Below are 20993 nucleotides of genomic sequence, written 5' to 3' on the forward strand. Positions count from 1 at the left end.
GGATGAGGAAGTAAGATAAGGAAGTTCATCAATATGTTTTAGTAATTCATCATGTTATATTTATGCAAATATTTTGGGCTAGATTCAAATTCCTGAGTTAAGGACATACATAAATACTCTCCTTGCATTTCCACAAGGTTTATTGTAACATGCAAAAATGGTGCTCAGTCTGTATGCTATTCTATTCCTAGCTTTACATCTCTTGCCTGGAATGAAAAGCTCAATGGTACATTTAAATAAGAATGGATATGATGGCGTTGTCATTGCCATTAACCCTAGTGTACCAGAAGATGAAAAACTCATTCAAAACATAAAGGTAAGAGAGAAAATTTTATTATCCACTTATTTTAATTTCAGTAAGTATTTTCCATCCATGTTGCCGACACATACACATGCTCGCACAGAGTTGTAACTTTCCAAAATTGCTTTGACAGTAGTCATCATTTATGTAGTATGTATCTAAACTGTCAAGATTAATATTTGCTTAGTTTAAGTATGATTTAGCATATATTAATAGTATTAGTCATTCCCCTAATAAATTATTAAAAGGCCAAGCCACAATATTTTTTCAACTTGTTTAACAGAAAGACTTTAGAGCTAGTGAAGAATTCTTTCCAAGTTTTACCTTTATAAAGTTACTTTTTTGTTTAAATAGTTAACCTACACTGAAGCGCTAGATTGTCATTATACATTTTTTCAGTTTTCATACTTGTTCAACTCTAAAACATTTTAAAACTTTGATGTATTTGATTTTGAAGAAAATATTGCATATTCTTTGAAGTTGATTTACTTCTTAATTTTATTGGGATTAGTCAGTATAATAAAACACTTTATATATATAGCATTTTAATATATACTATCCCTTTTGATCTCCTCAATATCCCTATGAGGTAAATTATTACCCTTGTTGCATAAGGGTAACACAAAATAAATCTAGCAAACTGGTTTTTTTCAATTAACAAGTATAAAATCTACTAAGCTTTAAACTTTCAACCCGATTGTAAGCACCTCTCTTTGATTAAATAAGCAACTTGCCAACAGGCTCCAAGTCTTTTATCACCTTTATATCTCACCCAGAACTCTTATTCCCCTCTCTAATCCATAACAGTGAATGTAGGTCTGGATAGGTAGAAAATAGCACTGATTTTTGAGCATATGGAAATGAGGAGTTTACAGAAAAAGAAAAAATTCAACGTATTTTTCAATTAATCTTTGCCAAAATATTTGGAGAAAGGGAGCTTAGATTTGCTTCTTCTTGTTTGTATATATACTTTCATGCTTATTTCACTGTGAAATTGTTATAATATATTTTTAATTTCTTCAGGAAATGGTAACCGAAGCTTCTACTTACCTATTTCATGCCACCAAACGAAGAGTTTATTTCAGGAATGTAAGCATTTTAATTCCAATGACCTGGAAGTCAAAATCTGAGTACTTAATGCCAAAACAAGAATCATATGACCAGGTAGAGTATTTTATCTAGCTCTTACATTGCTTTTTTCTTCCTGTGCTTCCTAAAAATTAACACTCAAATTTTTTTTAGTAATTCCTAATCACTACTTTAGTAATTAAATTAGAAATATTACTTGTCTTAATTGAGATAGAATAAATCTTTGTTTCTAGCACTCTTGTGATGTTTTGGTTTGTTCCTCTGCTTTTTAGGCAGATGTCATAGTTGCTAATCCTTACCTAAAATATGGAGATGATCCCTATACACTTCAATATGGACAATGTGGGGACAAAGGAAAATATATACATTTTACTCCAAACTTCTTGTTGACTAATAATTTGCCTATCTATGGGTCCCGAGGTAGGGATAGCTATTTTATTCTTCTACTTGTATTTCCGTTGGAAACAAATATAACACTATGATTAATATTTTTAAAGAATTAAAAAGAGAGAAATAAGTACTGATTAATACCTTTGTCTGGAAATATAGTAGTTATGTTTAACATAATTACACTTCTTTGTGTGTCTGTCAATAATAAATTTAGTCATTCATTGATACTAACCCATTTCAACATTTTTGACCTAATGAAAGGTGTCAATCTCTAAAGTTCTTTGACTCAATGATGCTATGGATATGGGGTAGGGAGATGTAAATTACATGGACACTGTATTAAAATATTGTAAATATAAATTTATGAATGGCAATATTCTTTTATAGGCAGAGTGTTTGTCCATGAGTGGGCCCATCTCCGATGGGGAATATTTGATGAGTATAACGTGGATCAGCCATTCTATATTTCTAGAAGGAACACTATTGAAGCAACAAGGTATCATTGTATTGAACAAATTTGTTTTCAAAACTTTTCACTTATGACTTCTAAATTTTCTATACTTGGTAAACAAAGGCTATCTTGGTGATTGAATGTTCATTTAGTTAATTGCAATATCCAACCTCGCCCAATATGTATATGTCCAAATATTTCTGGGGATTCTACCTAGGAATCAAGATCAATCAGGAATTGGGACTCATTTCAGTATTCATGGGAATTGTACTAAAATATGTTATTGCCAGAGGAGAAAGGAAAAAGTTGTAGCCTAAACCTTGAGATATCTGAGAACTGGAGTTCAAGTTTCTACCCAATCTTTTATTTTTCCCAATCTTTTATTCCATTTGATTCATAACTCTTTAAGGTGAATCTGTTTCATGGAACTCAGTTAACCTACTAGAGCTTCATGTTATATATATTTTATTTTTCATTTAATCTTAAGCTGAAAAAGTACTTTTCATAAGGATAAGTGAGTAAATGACTTTTGAAACATAAATATATTATTATTATTATTATTATTATTATTATTATTATTATTATATTCTTTAAATATAAATATAATTCTGGGTAGATCTAGACAGGTCCTATTAAAAAATAGATGAGATATTTAAATACGGAGTATTTAAAGAGTATTAAAGAACAATAGAGGGGTGCATGGGTAGCTCTGTCGGTTAAGCATCCAACTTTGGCTCAGGTCATGATTTCACAGTTTGTGAGTTCAAGCCCTGCATCAGGCTCTGTGCTGACAGCTCAGAGCCTGCAGCCTGCTTCAGATTCTGTGTCTTCTCCTCTCTCTGCCCCTCCCATACTCATGCTCTCTGTCTCTTAATAATAATAAATAAACAATAAAAATTTTTTTTAAATAAAGAACAATAGAAATCAGTGTAACTGGAAATAAGTCCTTGGGATAAAAAAAAAAACAAACATATTAGAGAAAAGAGGTGTGAGAGAAACATGCCTCTCCCCATATCTTTCATGTTGTTTGCTTTATCCCCACTAAGCTGCCTGGATTCTCATGCAGACAGGGTTCTCATGCCATGCAACTCCTCCCTGAACCACCTCCCTTACCTAAACAATGTTTGTTCATTCTTCCAGACTCAGTTTAAACGTTTTTTTTCCCCAAGGGCCTTTTGCCTCTCCCAACATTTGGGGTCATATGTGAGAGTATCCCCAAGCAGTACACATGGGTTTCTCTCACACTGAGTAGCAGTGGTCTGTGTAATTTTATTTTCCACACTAGACTTTAATATCCTTGAGGATTTTTTAATCCCCTAGCCTTGGGCCTGGCACAAAGTAAAAGGTAAACAAATGTATCAAACAACAAATTTTTGGTAAGTCAATGAAAAATGAGTAAGTTTTCTTATCAGTCATAAAAAAAGATATGAACTCCAACTGTGTGCCAGGTACTTTTGAGACAGTGTAAGTTTAATTTTCAGGCTTACTCTAGAGCTAACTGTCTTGGAATATATGACTCACCATCTTCTTTAATTCTTATAATACCAAAAAATATATCAAAGTAGATTAATATCATGACATGTAATATTAATGCAGAATAAAAGTAAATACTACAGATAAACAGGCATTCTTTAGAATCTTTTACCCATACCCCATCTCCCACTCCTTGCCAAGGACTTCACAATTATCTTACTTATCATAAAGACTAAATGGTTTGTTTGAATGCACAAGCATTTCCATGTAGGGTTTATTTTTATTTCTTCCTTCAATCTAGCTCAATGGTTTTCAAAATGTAAATTTCAAGATGCTATAAACACAAAACCACATGTGGTTTTGTACGTATGGTACACACGCATATATGTATATATGTATACATCTATATAGCAATATTTGTGTGTGTGTTTCATACATAGAAATTTAAGAGGGTTTTCAGCATAATGTTGACTCCCTCATTCCCACTATGAAGCAACCCCTCTATATCTCTTAACTCATTTAATCTTTACAACATCCCTATAGCTTAGGAATTATCTTTAGCTCAAGGTCACACAGATAATAGACTTATTGGTCACATTAGTGAGCAATGAATGTTAATAAATATGAAATGGAATCATTGTTCTTGTTGACAACAATTGTAAATAGGGGTAGAACACTGTGCCTACTCTGTCAAAATGAAATGTTTGTCCGTGATCTATAGCAATTATCATTAAGGAAAGATTTTAGGATGTTAGTCTTTTTTCGTGATTTCTGGTCTTTATATGTAAATGTAATTTAATTCTTTCATCATAGATGTTCAACTCATATTACTGGCATTAATGTGGTTTTCAAGGAATGTCAGGGAGGCAGCTGTATAACAAGGCCATGCAGGCGTGACTCATTGACAGGGCTGTATGAAGCAAAGTGTACATTCATCCCAGAAAAATCCCAGACTGCAAAGGACTCCATAATGTTTATGCAAAGTCTCAGTTCTGTAAGTACCTTCTTTTTCTAGTGTCACAAAGGAACACTTCAGGAAAAAGCATTTATGGAAGCTGGATTTAGAACTATGAAATTATGTATACTAACAGAAATGAGGGAGATCATGCAGACAATTAATTAATGGCCATTTTCTCCAGCCTGTGTCAAGGTGTGTCTGGAAATGAGTCCACCTTTTTTTATTAACCGGCTTCTCTTCTTCACAAGTAGAACTGTACCCTTTTCATTGATGTCACACAATTTCTTACAACATCCCTTCTTTCATTTGACTTCCATGGATTTGTGTAGTTCTAGAACTATAACCTTACTCTTAATTCTCTCTTCTAAGTGCTGGTCATACTACTTTCCTAAAGTAATTCATTCTATAGCTTTGGAAATGTACTGACATTCTAGATTTTCTATTACCTTCACACTAAAGTACATCAAGCTATTGCAAAGTGATATTGTGCAAATGTACATGGCTCTACATAAAAAATTAAGGGAAAATTTCACAATTACCAGTCTGACCAATTATAAAATATTAACAAAATAATTCAAGTTTTAAAGCTAATGTTTGACCTGAAATATCTGGTTTCAATGTATAAAACGTGGCAGATAAGAACAGGTGCCTTGGAGTCAGAAAGACTTGATATCAAAATGCAGTCGACCACTTTCAAACTGGGTCATTGTAAGCAATTTGCTGAATCTTAGATTTAGTTTTCTCTTCTCATAAATGGGAATTATAACACTTCATGATGCCATTGTTGTTAGGTTTATAAGAGGCAGTATAAATAAAGCATGATCATGGTGCTCAGCACAAGGTGAGTACAAAATAAATTTTTAAAGTTTTATTGTTTTAACGTATAAGATATTTGGATAATAGTCAATTGTCTCTTACCCTAGATATGTCCAGTCTCAATTAATGTAAACATATACATATTATAGTTACCTAATGAAGGTTTCTAAACATGTAAAAAAGATTTTTAAATATGAAAGTTATCAAAAACAAATCAAAATAAAGCATACCGGCTCTAGAAAGTAAGACTAACTTATTTAAAAGAAGTAAATTTCAATATACTAAATCACTAGCAACAAATACTTCCATGGGTAGAGGTTGGAAAGACCTATTATTTCCAATAAAATTTAAAATTGTTTTAGAGCCTATGGCATTAATGATGAAGAACTTGAGTAAAAATAAAGATCTGATATTTTCTTCTAAAACTCTTAAATGAACTCAATTAGATATTGAAGTAGAAGTTGTTTTCCAGTCTAATAAAGCTCCCTCCTGGAAATAGTTGGAACACAAGCCAAGAAAATTCATTTTAACCTGCTGAATCTGGATCTGCAAAGGCTAGCCAAAGAATTCAACATCCAAATAGACATCAGATCAGGTGACACAAGAGGATAATTGGAATATGTACTGTCTGTACCAAGCTATAAATCTCAAAAGCATCTGTCAAGGAGATAACTCATGCTGCCTACCTGAGACATAAATAATAATGAAAAATATCATGTAGCTGAAATATGGAAGGCATTTAATTATATAAGCCATGTCTCAGAGATAAATGCTGAACATCTTGTCCAGAATAACACTAATTTCTAATTATCATAACATAGATTAAATGAATTGCATAGCATCTGTATTCAAGGCATAAACTCAGACCCAAAAGAGATATGATTTGAAATACCAAATGCTCAATTCCATGATTTCCTTCCCTGAAACTTTGAATCCCACATCATGCCCAACACTGTGTTAGGAGCTGGAAATACAGAAATAATTAAAGATAACTGTTCCTAAGTGACTCAATTTAATGAGAAAGGTAGAGATATAATAATACATACAGAGAGAAAGATTTATGAGCCAAGTTCTGTGAGAGCACAACAAACATCAAATGGAGGTCAGAAAATGGTTCCTAAAGAGATGAAAAAAAATTGTATTTGAAAAAGAATGAGTATGAATTTGCCAAAGCAGGAACAGGAAGGGCTATTTTAGGGGGAACAAAAGTTTATAAAAGCAATGAATGGGAAAAAGTTCAGGGATACCATGCATGATTACACAGTTGAGCACTGCCCAAATTATCTGCATCATGGTCACTAAAAAGTTTAATATTTATTGGACTAATTTTCAAGTAAATAGCTATTGAAACAACATAAAACAAAACCAAAAACTTGAAAACAGGTCCTTTTCTAATGTGCACAAAATCTCCTGTCCTTTTTCCCACTTGGGTTGGCAGAGACCCTTGTGAAAATTTCTAGCATACTCTAAGAACAGGAAAAATTCAGTGTGGTATAAGCAGAGCATGGTGAGCAACGACCAGGAAGCCAGATTGAAAGAAGGAACTGGGACCTACAAAGAAAGCTAAGGTGTTTGGATTTTATCTAACTAGTTTCAGACTGGTGATATGATCAGCTTAATTCTTTCAGGAAGATAACCATACTAATAGTGCAGGAGAAAACAGAGTGAGATGATTGAGGAGGTAGAGAGACCGGTCTGAAGGCCATGGCCGTAGGCAGATAAAAGAACATGAAGTCTGCAAATAAAGGCAGTGGCAGTGGCAGTGGCAGGGGAAAGAGGGCCCAGATTTGACAGGCATTTCATTTCAGCAAGACTTGCTTCTCAGTCACCACTTTGACTGACACTGTGTTTTTCTCCCATACAATAAACCCCTTCTGGGAAATGTAAATCATTCTATAGTAAGTGTAAGTCCTCCATATGAGAAGGAAAACAAAATCTTAAAACTTAAATAAAAAGTATTCAAATTTAATAATTTAGTTCTAAACTTGAGCTTACATCTGGAGACTATATCGGGAGGGCATTTTTAAATTTATAAAAATATTTAGGGGCGCCTGGGTGGCTCAGTCAGTTGAGCGACCTACTTCGGCTCAGGCCATGATCTCACGATTTGTGAGTTTGAGCCCTGCGTGGGCTCTGTGCTGACAGCTCACAGCCTGAAGCCTGCTTCAGATTCTTTGTCTCCCTCTCTCTCTGCCCCTCCCCCACTTATGCTCTGTCTCTCTCTGTCTCAGAAAAATAAAAATAAATTTATAAAAATATTTCTAATAAGCTGAGGCTTATTGCAAGATGAATTCCTTCCTGAATGCTGCACTAGCTTATGGGAGAATTTTTCCAAGTTACAAAGTTTTCAAAACTTGGAGGATTTTCACAGATTCAATAGTAAGGAAACATCATTTGGCAGAATTACTGGATACAACTCACCACTTGCAACTGCAAGAAAAGCAATCACATTTCCTCATTTTCTCCCTATATTTTCATTACTTTGTCAGGAGTATTATTTTATGTCAGAGTTCACTGGAGCCAGTAACAATCCAGTTTGTTAAAATATCTGTTCTCAAGTTTTTTGGTCAACTATAAAGATACAGAAAACACTTGGGCAATTAAAGAAGGTCATTTTCTTTATCCCACTTTTAAAGGGCAGCTAGAAATCACTGCAAATCCAGTCCCTTTTCCATTAAACTAATTCAAGCTTGAGTCACCCAGGAGTTCAGAAGGGAAAATAAGAAGTTAGCTTAAGCAGTGGGAGTCACCACACTCCCCCCACTTCTACGATCTCCCTACACCTAAAAGGATCACCAAAAAACTTTCCAGTGATGGTTTCACCTTGCTTCCTCTCTACTGAGGTATGCAAAATGGATGTCAGATTGTTAGATTACAGCATAATTTTTAATTGTCAGGAGGTGAAATCTGTGGAGGATGTATATGGAAACCAGCTGCATATTTGGAATGGAAAGTAGTGATTACCAATTATTGTAATAGTGTCTTCTCATCGATTTTTTTCCAGGTAACTGAATTTTGTACAGCAGAAACACACAATATGGAAGCTCCAAACCTACAAAACAAAATGTGCAATCGCAGAAGCACATGGGATGTAATTAAGGATTCTGATGATTTTCAGAATGCACCTCCCATGACAGGAACAGATTCACCACCTCGTCCTACATTTTCATTGCTTAAGTCTAAACAGCGAGTAGTCTGTTTGGTACTTGATAAATCTGGAAGTATGGACTCAGTAAGACATTTATTTGTTAGCTTTCTTAAATTAAGTATTTGAGCTACTAGAAACATAGTTTAATCTTAGGTTTAGTTCTACTAAACTAACTAAAATATATATTTATTACTCTAAGTTTAGTACAGTGATTCTATATGAACAAGTACTAGAAGATAATACACTAAAATGAAAATAATTGTTATGTGAAGATAATTGGAGTATGGATTATATTTATTCTTTAACTTTTAGGCCCAACAAACTAGAAACAATGTAAATGGACAAAAAAATTTATACATACTGCCACCATTGAACATATGTCATTCCAGTCATTTTTCTGTTAGTGTATTTGTTTTTCCTCAAAAATGTTATTATATTTTATATAGTATAATATGATTTTTTTACTTACTATACCTTGAACACTCTCTATGGAAAAAATGATTTAATGATATAATTTTTAATGGTTGTATCATATGCATATACTGCAACTTAGTCAAATAACCTCCTGTTATTGGACATTTTAGAGTTTTCAACTTAGTGTTAAAAATTATGCTGCAGTGAACATCTTTGTATGCATTTTTAAATTATTTTCTTAGCAGGAATTCTTGCATATAAATAAAACTGTTAAATAAAAAGGCATAGATTTTAAAGGCTTTTCTAAGCATAACATAATTGATTTTTAAATTTTTTCTTCAACATTATTTCTTCTTAATAAAATAAAGGAGTTAAATTCTAAAATACAGTAATCAATTACTATCATGATCTCTGGCCCATGAACAACTTTGTCTTTCACCAATCTGTTAAGACTTGAGACTCAGAAGTTATGCAGACATCTTTTTCTTACAGGAAGACCGTCTCTTTCGAATGAATCAAGCAGTAGAACTATACTTGATTCAAATTATAGAAAAGGGATCCTTGGTTGGGATGGTCACATTTGAAAGTTATGCTACAATCCAAAATTATCTAACAAATATAACCGATGAGAATGCTTATGAAAAGATCACGGCAAACCTGCCTCAAGCAGCTGATGGTGGAACTTCAATTTGCAGTGGTCTCTCAGCAGGATTCCAGGTAAAATAAAAATGCTTTTCCAAATACCATTTGCCATTTACCATTGCTTTTCTTTTTGTCCCACTATCTTTTAAAAAGGGTCATGAGCTCACAGGGCCCTTATCTAAATAATTTATAATATCTAAATAACATACCACCTGTGGTTTACATCTGGAGCCTCTCTGAATGTGATCATTCCACCAGCACACTCTTGAGGTACTGAGTTGCAATGGGAGTGGTTAAATAAGGGGGAAAATCCAGTGCACACATAATCACCGTGATTTCCTTAAGGAGCTCCCCATTTCTTTAACACTGCCACAGCCTGAACTTCTATGAGTGGACAATAATGCTGTGGCGGAGACTGTGCAGGGAAGAGGGAATTTAGCAATATTTCTATGTTATGGATAAAGAAAACCTTAGTTCATCGAGTTAAGTTGACAATTAAAAATCACAAAGGTAGAGGTAGTTCCTCAAGCAGTATAGGACCAAACCCAAGATACACAGGTGGAAGTTTAAAGAAATGAAAATTGTGGAATAAAATATTGGGAGAAATTTTTGAGCACTTTATTAAACTGCCTTTATGGTATGCATTTGAATTTCTTCCAACCTAAGATAGCCTCTATCTAAGCCTATTTATTGTCATTTTTTTAAGTTTATTTTTATTTATTTTGAGAAAGAGAGAGAGAAAGCAAGCAGGGAGGGGCAGACAGAGAGGGAGACAGAATCCCAGTCAGGCTCCGCACCATCAGCACAGAGTCCTATGCGGGACTCAAACTCACAAACGCGATATCATGACTGAACAGAAGTCAAGAGTCGGTCGCTAACTGACTGAACCACCCAGGTACCCCTAATATCATTTTTTAAGTCACAAAAACTTCGCTTCACTGATCCTCCCATTGCTTCACCTGAAAGTGGAGATTATTACTCTTTTCCAGGCCACTAACTAATACCATCTCTCAGCTTTCTCATAGAGTCTATTTTTTATAAAGCATATCAGTTTAAGGATAAACACAAGCTCTGAATTTAGACAAACCTAGGATTCTGGCTCTATTATTTATTACCTAAATGACCTTGGGTAAGTTATCCACTCAGAAAATCTCAGTTTACTCAAATAAGGAAATGTGGAAAACAATAATACCTAACTCATTTATTTGTGAGAATTATGTAAAATAAGTAAGTGCTCAAGAAAGGATTCCTATTACTATAATAGACATAATTCTTATCTATGTCTATTCAGTTCAAAAATATGACAGTAATATATCTTGGGACTGTGTCATAATGTTTGCACATATTGGTTGGTATGTTTTTCTTAATGTATTTTGATATACATCTTATGATCTTTTGACCACAGAGTCTATTGCTAAATAGATTATGTCAAATCACATTCAGTTATGAATACCTCTTAATTACTTTTATAATTAAACATAGCAATATATAAGCATTTTTTTTTTAAAGAATTTTTTCAACGTTTATTTATTTTTGGGACAGAGAGAGACAGAGCATGAACGGGCGAGGGGCAGAGAGAGAGGGAGACACAGAATCGGAAACAGGCTCCAGGCTCCGAGCCATCAGCCCAGAGCCCGACGCGGGGCTCGAACTCACGGACCGTGAGATCGTGACCTGGTTGAAGTCGGACGCTTAACCGACTGCGCCACCCAGGCGCCCCAATATATAAGCATTTTTTTAGATAATCATGATCATAATCATAATCACAATAGCTAAAATTTATTCAGCATATACTAACTACCTTATTGCCTATGTTAAATACTTTACATGTATGATCTTATTTATCCTTACCATTAAGTTTCCAGTCAGGTATTATTACTACACCTATTTTGTACGTAAGGAAACTGAGGTTCAGAGTAATTAAACATTGTTCTTAAGATCACATAGTCAGTAACTGGCAAATCTCGGATTCAAAACCTGTTCTTACCCCCAAATCCAAAAAGCTAATCACTACACTGAGTTATGGGGGGAGGGGGGTGGAGAACTAAACTCTAGCTATTCTATTTAGCAAATGGCAGAACGAGAATTTACTCCCAATTTGTCTGACTAAAGAGTTGAACTCTTACTAGAAGTCAGGAAAAGACAAAAACAAACAAACAAAACTTGTAATACTTGATAAATTTATAAACTTCCTACTTTATGTTGTTGGGTTTTTTTCCCCAGGAAATCCTGAGATCCTTCAATAATCAACTAAAATACATAAAAAGGCATATCATTTAACTTTGCATACCTGCCTTTAGTCATGACTTTGCAAGTGCTGTCTAGTGTGCTGCCAAAATCGCCTGGGTCATTTGCCTCCACCCCAAGCATCTCCTGGAAAACAATAATAACAACTAACATTCACTTAGTACTTACTATTTGCTAGGCGTTGTTCTAAGTGTTTTATTCTCCTTTCTTGGGTAGCTTGAATGTATATTGAAAGGATTAGAAGAACGGTTAACACTCTGTCTTTGAAAACCTAAAAGACCATTTACACATTACACTTATTTCCATGCCAACTCAGCCTGGAACGACAATGCAAAAAAAGTTTCCTTTTGCCTACTCTGATGCATGGGCCTAAAGACTTCTCGAAGACTAAATAACAGGCTTATTCTTATTTTAAATTGATTTAGATATGACATTCTATAACTAACAATCTGATTTTTCACTACCAGGCAATTATCCAGAGTAACCAGAGTACTTCTGGTTCTGAGATCGTATTACTAACAGATGGGGAAGATAATCAAATAAGCTTATGCTTTGAGGAGGTAAAGCAAAGTGGTGCGACCATCCACACTATTGCTCTGGGACCTGCTGCTGCCAAAGAACTGGAGACACTGTCAAATATGACAGGTAAACCTTTGGAATGTGGCTTGAATAGAAAATACATTTTCAGTCTCTCCCATTCCAAGAGTTCTTTCCCCTTTAAACCACAAAACTGCTGAAAATTTTCCTATCCTAAAAATTAATCTTTGTCCCTTCCTTGTCCTTCTCTTTCAAATTAATCTTTCCTCTCTCCCCTCCCCCGCCACCTCTCTGCATTCCTACCTATACCAGTTTCTTCTAATATTAAGTCAACATTTACTGTCTTCATTCACTTCTCACCACTTTCTACCAAAATCACCAAATCGAAATTTCTTTCTCCATGGTTATTAATGACTTCTTCGACTGTGATTCCAAAATTCTTGCTCATATTTGTCATGTTCAACCCTACGGTCCAGGTTCAGATAGCCCTAATTCATAGAAGAAGAAATGGAATCCTACAGAGTACAAACAATTTGCCCAAGGCTATAGATAAAGTACTGATTACCAATTTTTACCCTCAGCAATCCATCCTTTTCCATTCCTTATGCCTAAGTAATTTCTCTTTTTGTTACTTCCTATATTATTTATTTTCTCACTTAATTTTTACTTAATTCTAAATTGTCATTCTCTAAATTACTTTAGTATACTTTAGTCACAACAAAAAATAAGCAGCCAGTTCAAAAAATTGTCTTAAGTTTCATCTTTATAACATTATTGAGTGATTAGATCAGCTTTGTTACTGTGGCAGGCCCTTATATCTAATGAGTGATATAAAAACAATAATATTTGGCCAGTTCTTTAAGTTTTCTTCAAATTTTATTGATAACAGCACAAGAACAAGTATGATTTTCCCAATTAAAATTAATATTATAAAAGTAAATACAATTCCATTTTAGGAGGACATCGCTTTTATGCCAATAAAGACATAAATGGCCTCACTGATGCTTTCAGTAGAATTTCATCTAGAAGTGGCAGCATCACTCAGCAGGCTATTCAGGTTGGTATCTGAGAAAAATTACTTGCCTTTTCACATTTGTAATAAATCTCCATTATCCTAAATAGTCATCTCCTTCTGTAATAAATAATTTTTGCCTGAAAATATTTCAGGGGTAAAGAAAAACATTCTTACTGTTTTTCCTTTTTTTGTGACACTTATAGCCATCTTTTCTTTTGATTCTTCTATTATTTATAACTACAAATGCTTTTATTTGCAACATTCTTCAAAGTAATTATTTTACTGAAATCTTATAAATTTAGAATTACTCTGAACTGACAAAACTTTGAAATTTTATTAACTAATTTTATTAACAAATTTGTTCTCTGTGTTCTTTGTTTTATTTACATAACAGTTGGAAAGTAAAAGCTTGACTATTACAGGAAAGAAATGGATAAATGGTACAGTGCCTGTGGATAGTACAATTGGAAATGACACTTTCTTTGTTGTCACGTGGACAATACAAAAGCCAGAAATTCTTCTCCAAGATCCAAAAGGAACAAGATATGAAACCTCAGATTTCAAAGAAGATAAACTAAATATTCGGTCTGCCCGTCTTCGAATACCAGGAATTGCAGAGGTAAGAATATTCTTTTTTCTCCATGATTTATCAATCAATTTTGAGGGGAAAAAATGAAGATAACATGTACTACATTGTCAATATTAAAGCAGTGACAGATCATCTGTCATAAAAAAAAGAAGCCAAGTAGAATGGTAAGAGATTCATATCTATACTATTTACTAGCTTATAAAATTGAATATCAAAAACCATTACTATTGCCCTGCTTAAATTTCTAAATAATTTTGTATTCCAAACAAGAATAGGAAAATACCACAGAAGCTCTCAAATAGATATGTTGGATTTTCAGACAGGTACTTGGACTTACCACCTTCTAAATAAACAAGCCAAATCTCAAGTGCTAACAGTGACAATGACTACTCGAGCAAGAAGTCCTACTACACTCCCAGTAATTGCAACTGCTCACATGAGCCAAAGTACAACACATTACCCTAGCCCAATGATTGTTTACGCACAAGTCAGTCAAGGGTTTTTGCCTGTTCTGGGAATCAACGTAACAGCCATTATAGAAAGTGAAGATGGACATCAAGTAATACTGGAGCTCTGGGACAATGGTGCAGGTAATAAGAATCTGCATCAACTTCCACTGAACCTAAAATCCTACTACAGTCAGGTAACTTAGAAATAACGTGAATGGGGGCGCCTGGGTGGCTCAGTTGGTTAAGCGTCCGACTTCAGCTCAGGTCACGATCTCACGGTCCGTGAGTTAGAGCCCCACATCGGGCTCTGGGCTGATGGCTCAGAGCCTGGGGCCTGCTTCGGATTCTGTGTCTCCCTCTCTCTCTGCCCCTCCCCCGTCCATGCTCTGTCTCTCTCTGTCTCAAAAATAAATAAACGTTAAAAAAAAAAAAAAAGAAATAATGCGAATGAATCAATTTTAAGTAAATCAAATTTGATTTTAATGTTTTTAGTACTTTCTACCCAGTTATCTTGACCAGGCATAGATATGAGCATATTTATTTTCTTTACATCTTATGAACAGTTTTAGTTGCCCCATGGAACTTGAGTACAATTTTTCTCCATTTTCATTAGTGTCAATGTTTTGCATATGTTTCTTCCAGTTTACATTTTCCTTATTTTAAGATTCCTATATGATATAATAATAGCTAATGTTAATTGAATACTTACTATGAATTACTTTTCCAAGGTTAAAGGTTCGCGAGTAGCCAAGCCAGTCTTTGAACCCAAGCAGACTGATTCCAGGGTTCATGTACTTCTACTCATTTCCAAAATTATTGCTAACATTAGTGCTCATGAACAGTTAGGACTGTCATTGTTACTCTGTTGAATGGCTAATTATTACATTTTATTACATTGTATTATCTAGGTGCTGATACTGTGAAGAATGATGGCATCTACTCAAGATATTTCACAGATTTCCATGGAAATGGTAGATACAGTTTAAAAGTACATGCCCAGGCAAAAAAAAACACAGCTAGACTAAGTTTAAGACAAAAACAGAACAGAGCTTTATATATGCCAGGCTACTTTGAAAATGGTAAGTGTCATTAAGATCGAAATGTGTCATTTGTTTAGATAAGTTACATATGGCAAGCACTGAAATTATCATGTACTATGGAAAACAGAAGCATACAGTTATATATATAATCATCTGTGTATTTCAAAACCATATTCATGTTAATAGACCTAACACAAGACTATGCTTCCAATATGTTTTGTTTACATCCCCCTCAGTTCATTTCATTCACATTGAAAAAAAATGACTGAGCACCTCCCTAGGTGACAACCACTGTGCTAGAGGCTTGAGCTACAAAGCTTTATAAGACACGATCCTTGTCCTCAAAGAGTTTACAGTTAAGTAATAAATACAGATATGTTAAGAGATAGTTCTAATATTGTCTAATGTCTGCTCAACTTTTAAATGACACCAATAAAACAAGCTTTTTTCACTAAAAGCTGTTACTTCTCAATGTCTGCTATCAATCAATATTAACCCTCTACAGCTGCAAGATGAGATTACAAGATAAAGAAACAGCATTATGAAAAGTCACAAAATTACTTTTTTTGGCAGGTAAAATTGTACTGAACCCACCCAGGCCTGATGTCAGTGATGACATGGCAGAAGCTGAAGTAGAAGACTTCAGCAGACTAAGCTCTGGAGGGTCATTTATTGTATCAGGAGCTCCTCCTGCTGGTAGTCATACTCATGTGTTCCCACCCGGTAAAATCACAGATCTTGAGGCTAAGTTTAAAGGAGATCAAATTCAACTTTCATGGACTGCCCCTGGCAATGTCCTTGATAAAGGAAAAGGTAAGTTTCAAATTATGTTTTAAAATATGACAAAGAAATCCCTTTGGCTTTCATCTGCTAAGAATTTTCTAATGTCCTATTTATAAATAACATGTATAGAGTGTTTATTATGAGCCATTACTCACCTACTTTCAGATGGAAAAATTGAAGCTCCAAGAGACAATGAACTGGCCCAAACTATTTCCATGTTTAATAACTTGGAAATCTAACCCGCTCTTTTCAATTCTGTTGGGTCAAACAGCCTCTCACAATATGAATTGTCTTAGAAATGACTTTGAGAAGACTGCTCACACCTTTCTGTTGCATTTTCTTCTCCCTAACAAAGAAAAGATTTTCTAAGTGTTTATGTACTTGTATAATTTTATTCATTGATCTTTTGTTGAATTTTCAAACACAGTACTAAGTTCCTAAGACATAATCCCTACTCTCAACAGTCAGTTGAGTGCAGAAGACACTTTCTGCAAGTAATGGCAGTCCATTGGAAGGCCAGAAACTCCTGTTTGGGGGTTCAGATCACAAGGTACATCATAACTTCCTAGGGAAGACTATCCCTGACCTAACTTTTAAAGAATGAGAAAAGTTAGCCAAGTTAAGTGAAGGTGTCCCATGGAGAGAGAGGATCACATGCAGGGAAACTCACCAGTTAGAAGAGACTTGGCCATGGACTTTGAATAAAGTTGAAAGCTGAAATAGCTCATTCATTCAAAGTTCCTTCTAATAAATTGCCCTCATTTCTGAAAGGTAAGGAACTTTTATCTATACTTTAAACTGAATTTAATTAGTATTTATTGAATGCCTATCATATTCCAGTATTGTGCTAGACTAGTAGATTCTTATGAGATAAAGCCAATCTTGCTATTTTCCCTTTAAGGTTGGAAAATTATCAATATCGATATGAGATAAAGCCTCTCAAAAGAAAAGATGCTTTTTAGTCTTTCATTTCCTATACAGCATTTTTCAAAGCTGTATTTCTTTTTATCATATTACATAAGGAAAAAATCATTCTAAAAAAACAAAGGAAACATAGAATATGCAAAAAGAGCTCTTTTGTACTTCAGTGTTGAAAACTCTTATCATGACAACTTCTGAAATATATTAGTTTTTCATGCTATGATCCTTAAAATTATGGCAGAATAAAATTTTTAAAAATACCTGCACTGAAAAAGCCACAAATAAAATTACCTTACCAAATGTTTAGTTCCGAATTGAATTCAGTCAAGACCAAGTCTTCAGTTCAAGATTGGTTCATAATGCTGATTATAGGAACTAAAAGAAGGAAGAATGCATTACATATGGACACTGGGAGAGAAAGAACTTCACTATGTTTAACCACAAATGCCTAAAATTAGGTGGACCTAATCTCTATCTTTCCTTGTGACAAATAAGAAGAGGTTGTAGTTGCTATCAAATGTTAACCATCAAGCATTGCAAAAGAAGGTAGTAGCAGTATCTCATTCTTAAAGAATAAATGAATATCTACATAATCTCCAATGAAGTACTTAAATTCTCAGGGACCCAATTTCCATATCTGTCAAATATAAAAATTACTAGGTGACCTAGAAATATTAAAACAAGTTGATGTAATTCTAATATTTTATAATTCTCTAATTCAATTATTTTGGGCATCAACTTAATAACTATATTGTTGGTCAACAAGAGGTCAAATACGAACCCAACACTGTGCCACATACTCTAGTTGATAAAAAAAAGGAATGTAAAACCTACTCTTTGTCCTCAAGAATATAATCAAATTAAAAAGATAAATTGAACCTCCATAAAATAATATGGAAAACTCCATTCTGTGCAATAGGAGTCATCTGAGTGGATAAGATATGTGAACAAGTCTTCATGAAGACATTGGGCTTCCTGTTGGGCCTTGAAGAATGAGTACAATTTGCATAAGTAGGGAGAGGGAGGCACATTCAGGGAGTCAGACCAAATAATATGATCAAGTTCAAAAAAAGCAAGAATTCATAATAAAATATCTGAATTAAAAATAAAGGTTAGATAGATAAACAGACCCACCTAATTGGAATGCAAGGTATATGTGAAGAGTAGTAAAATGGATTGATCAGGCCTATTACCAAAAAACTAGAATGCTAAGACAGAGGGTCTGAATTTTTATTAAAACCACTAAATCGAAGTTATTCACCACACACTTAAAACACCTTCAACATTTCATGATAAAATAGTTTTCACTTCAAACAAAGACATGTGATGTTCTTATTGTTCATGGCATTTTGGAATACGAGAATATATTTTTATATTGATAGCTCTGGTAGATCTCTAAAAGCATTTGGGAATAAAAAAAATATGTCAGGATCTTCCTTTCTTTTCTTGACAAAGTAACAGTTATAATAACTAATATTTCAAACATTTAGGTCCCAGACACTTTGCTAAACACTTTTCATGCATTATCTTATATAATTCTTACCAGTCAAGTACTAGGCATTCAATAAATATTTAAATGAATTGAATGATTGAATTTCCATTTTATACATAAGAAAACTGAAGGTAAAAAGGTTAAATATATTTTTCTTTGTTACACAACTAGAAAGTAGTAGAATTGGGGTACTAATCAAAGTCTGCCTAGCTCTTAAGCACATTTTAACTAGTACACATTCTAGCCTCTCTTCTTCCTTTTGCCCTTTATCCTTATCCCTGTCCCCCATACTACTGATGTCTACTCTCCCTTCTAGTCCTTCCTTTCAGCTTAATGAGAAATAACACAGATGTGGAATACTGGATGTCTTTCCTAGACTTGAGCGTTATTGTGATCCTTGTTCTAAAAATAGATTTAGCTCCTTATATTTCTATTTCTTAAAAAAAAAACCTAGATTTCATTTTTTAGTACTATATGATTTTGAATTAATTTTTTGTGATTAGATAACTAGATAAAAATTGCTCACATATTTGCTTTTTTTTTGTTTTTTAATTCTCAAGTTAGTCAATATACAGTATAATCTTGGCTTTAGGAGTAGAACCCAGTGATTCATCACTTACATATAACACTCAATGCTCATCCCAACAAGTGCCCTCCTTAATGCCCATCAACCATTTATCCCACCCACCCCCAGCCCCCATCAACCCTTAGTTATTCTCTGTATTCAAGAGTCTCTTATGGTTTGCCTTCCTCTGTGTTTTTATCTTACTTTTCCTTCCCTTCCCCTATGATCATCTATTAAGTTTCTCAAATTCCACATATGAGTGAAATCATGTGATATTTGTCTTTCTCTTGACTGACTTATTTCGCTTAGCATAATGCACTCTAGTTCCATCCACATTATTGCAAATGGCAAGATTTCATTCTTTTTTATCACCAAGTAATATTTCATTGTGTATATATACCTCACCTTCTTTATCCATTCATCAGTGGATGGACATTTGGGCTCTTTCCATAATTTGGCTATTGTTGATAGCACTACTCTAAACATTGGGGTGCCCCTTCGAATGGGCATTTTTGTATTAAGATGGAATGACCAGATAAAATCTACATCTGTAATTTCTATACCCAAATCCTAGTGTGTGTTTCTGATAGGCCCCTAAATGTAAGACAGTGTGGTGGTAATACGGCATCCTAGTGATTTAATATACATGAAATTTCTATTTTTTTTTCCAGCCAACAGCTATATTATAAGAATAAGTAAGCATTTCCAGGATCTCCAAGAAGATTTTGACAATGCTACTTTAGTGAATACTTCTAGTCTGACACCTAAGGAGGCTGGCTCAATAGAAGTTTTTGAATTTAAACCAGAACCTTTTAAAATAGAAAATGGCACCAAAATCTATTTTGCAATTCAAGCCATCCATGAGGCTAATCTCACTTCAGAGGTTTCTAACATTGCACAAGCAATCAAGTTTATTCCTCCACAGGAATCCAGTGTCCCTGCCCTGGGTACCAAGACTTCTGCAACCAGTTTGGCAATTTTAGGATTAGCTGTGGTTTTATCTATATTTTAAACTACAAAATGTATTAGAAATAAAATTCAATGTTATACATACTCGGTTAACATTTATTTAGAACTTAATTTGCAATACTTGTTTATTACAAAACTCTGTGTAATAGAAATGTACAAAAGTTGTAAATTTCCTGTTTGAGTTCATTAATAGTGATTAGTTGTTAAATGTAAATCAAAATGAATATACCATTTCCTATCTTTGAAAAATCCATTTATTAACTCAATATAAAAAGAAAATGCATATTTTACTTAAGGGTGTTTTAAGAAACATTTTCAAAGTGTGTTACAAATTAACTTGATGTAGTAACAAAATCAGAATTTACCTAAGCCCTTTGAAAAAAATGTATTTATCCACAACAGGAATAATTTTATAGCAGAATTATTTAGGCTTTATTCTTGCTTATGAATATTTCATGTTTACATAAACTATAGGAAACATCATAATAAAGTTCTACTTATATCCTGAGACCATTGTTAGGTCCTAAGAATATCATCACCATGATGCCCCATCGGGACAGGGATTTTTTTTTTTTTTTTCAATGCTATATCCTCAGCTTCTAGAATGGTACCTGACACATAGTAGATATTTTGTTAAACAAAATTAACAAATATAGGGGAGTACGGGAATAGGCAAAATGGGTAAAGGGGAGTGGGAAATACAG

At 33.9% G+C, this 20993-nt stretch overlaps 1 protein-coding gene across 1 annotated transcript; it reads left to right on the top strand.

Moving 5' to 3' along the window:
* The first annotated feature begins 157 nt into the window (after window positions 1–157).
* On the top strand, window positions 158–20369 carry LOC112864207 (calcium-activated chloride channel regulator 1-like). Its single transcript, XM_025927281.2, has 14 exons — window positions 158–316; window positions 1325–1465; window positions 1663–1810; window positions 2168–2276; window positions 4518–4698; window positions 8483–8710; window positions 9533–9757; window positions 12397–12574; window positions 13423–13523; window positions 13876–14100; window positions 14390–14660; window positions 15428–15598; window positions 16133–16372; window positions 19992–20369. Exons 1-14 carry the CDS (start codon window positions 158–160, stop codon window positions 20330–20332), a joined length of 2718 nt encoding a protein of 905 aa, XP_025783066.2. The 3' UTR covers window positions 20333–20369.
* The last annotated feature ends 624 nt before the right edge of the window (window positions 20370–20993 follow it).

This window comes from Puma concolor, chromosome C1 (assembly GCF_028749965.1).
Source record: "Puma concolor isolate L17-30 chromosome C1, mPumCon1.1.hap2, whole genome shotgun sequence".
NCBI lineage: Eukaryota > Metazoa > Chordata > Mammalia > Carnivora > Felidae > Puma > Puma concolor.

Coding starts and splice junctions, on each gene's coding strand:
- LOC112864207 (XM_025927281.2), top strand. CDS start 158: ATGGTGCTCAGTCTGTATGCTATTCTATTCCTAGCTTTACATCTCTTG. Junction 8,711..9,532: donor AATCTGGAAGTATGGACTCA/GTAAGACATTTA, acceptor TTTTTCTTACAG/GAAGACCGTCTCTTTCGAAT. Junction 14,101..14,389: donor GAATACCAGGAATTGCAGAG/GTAAGAATATTC, acceptor TTGGATTTTCAG/ACAGGTACTTGGACTTACCA.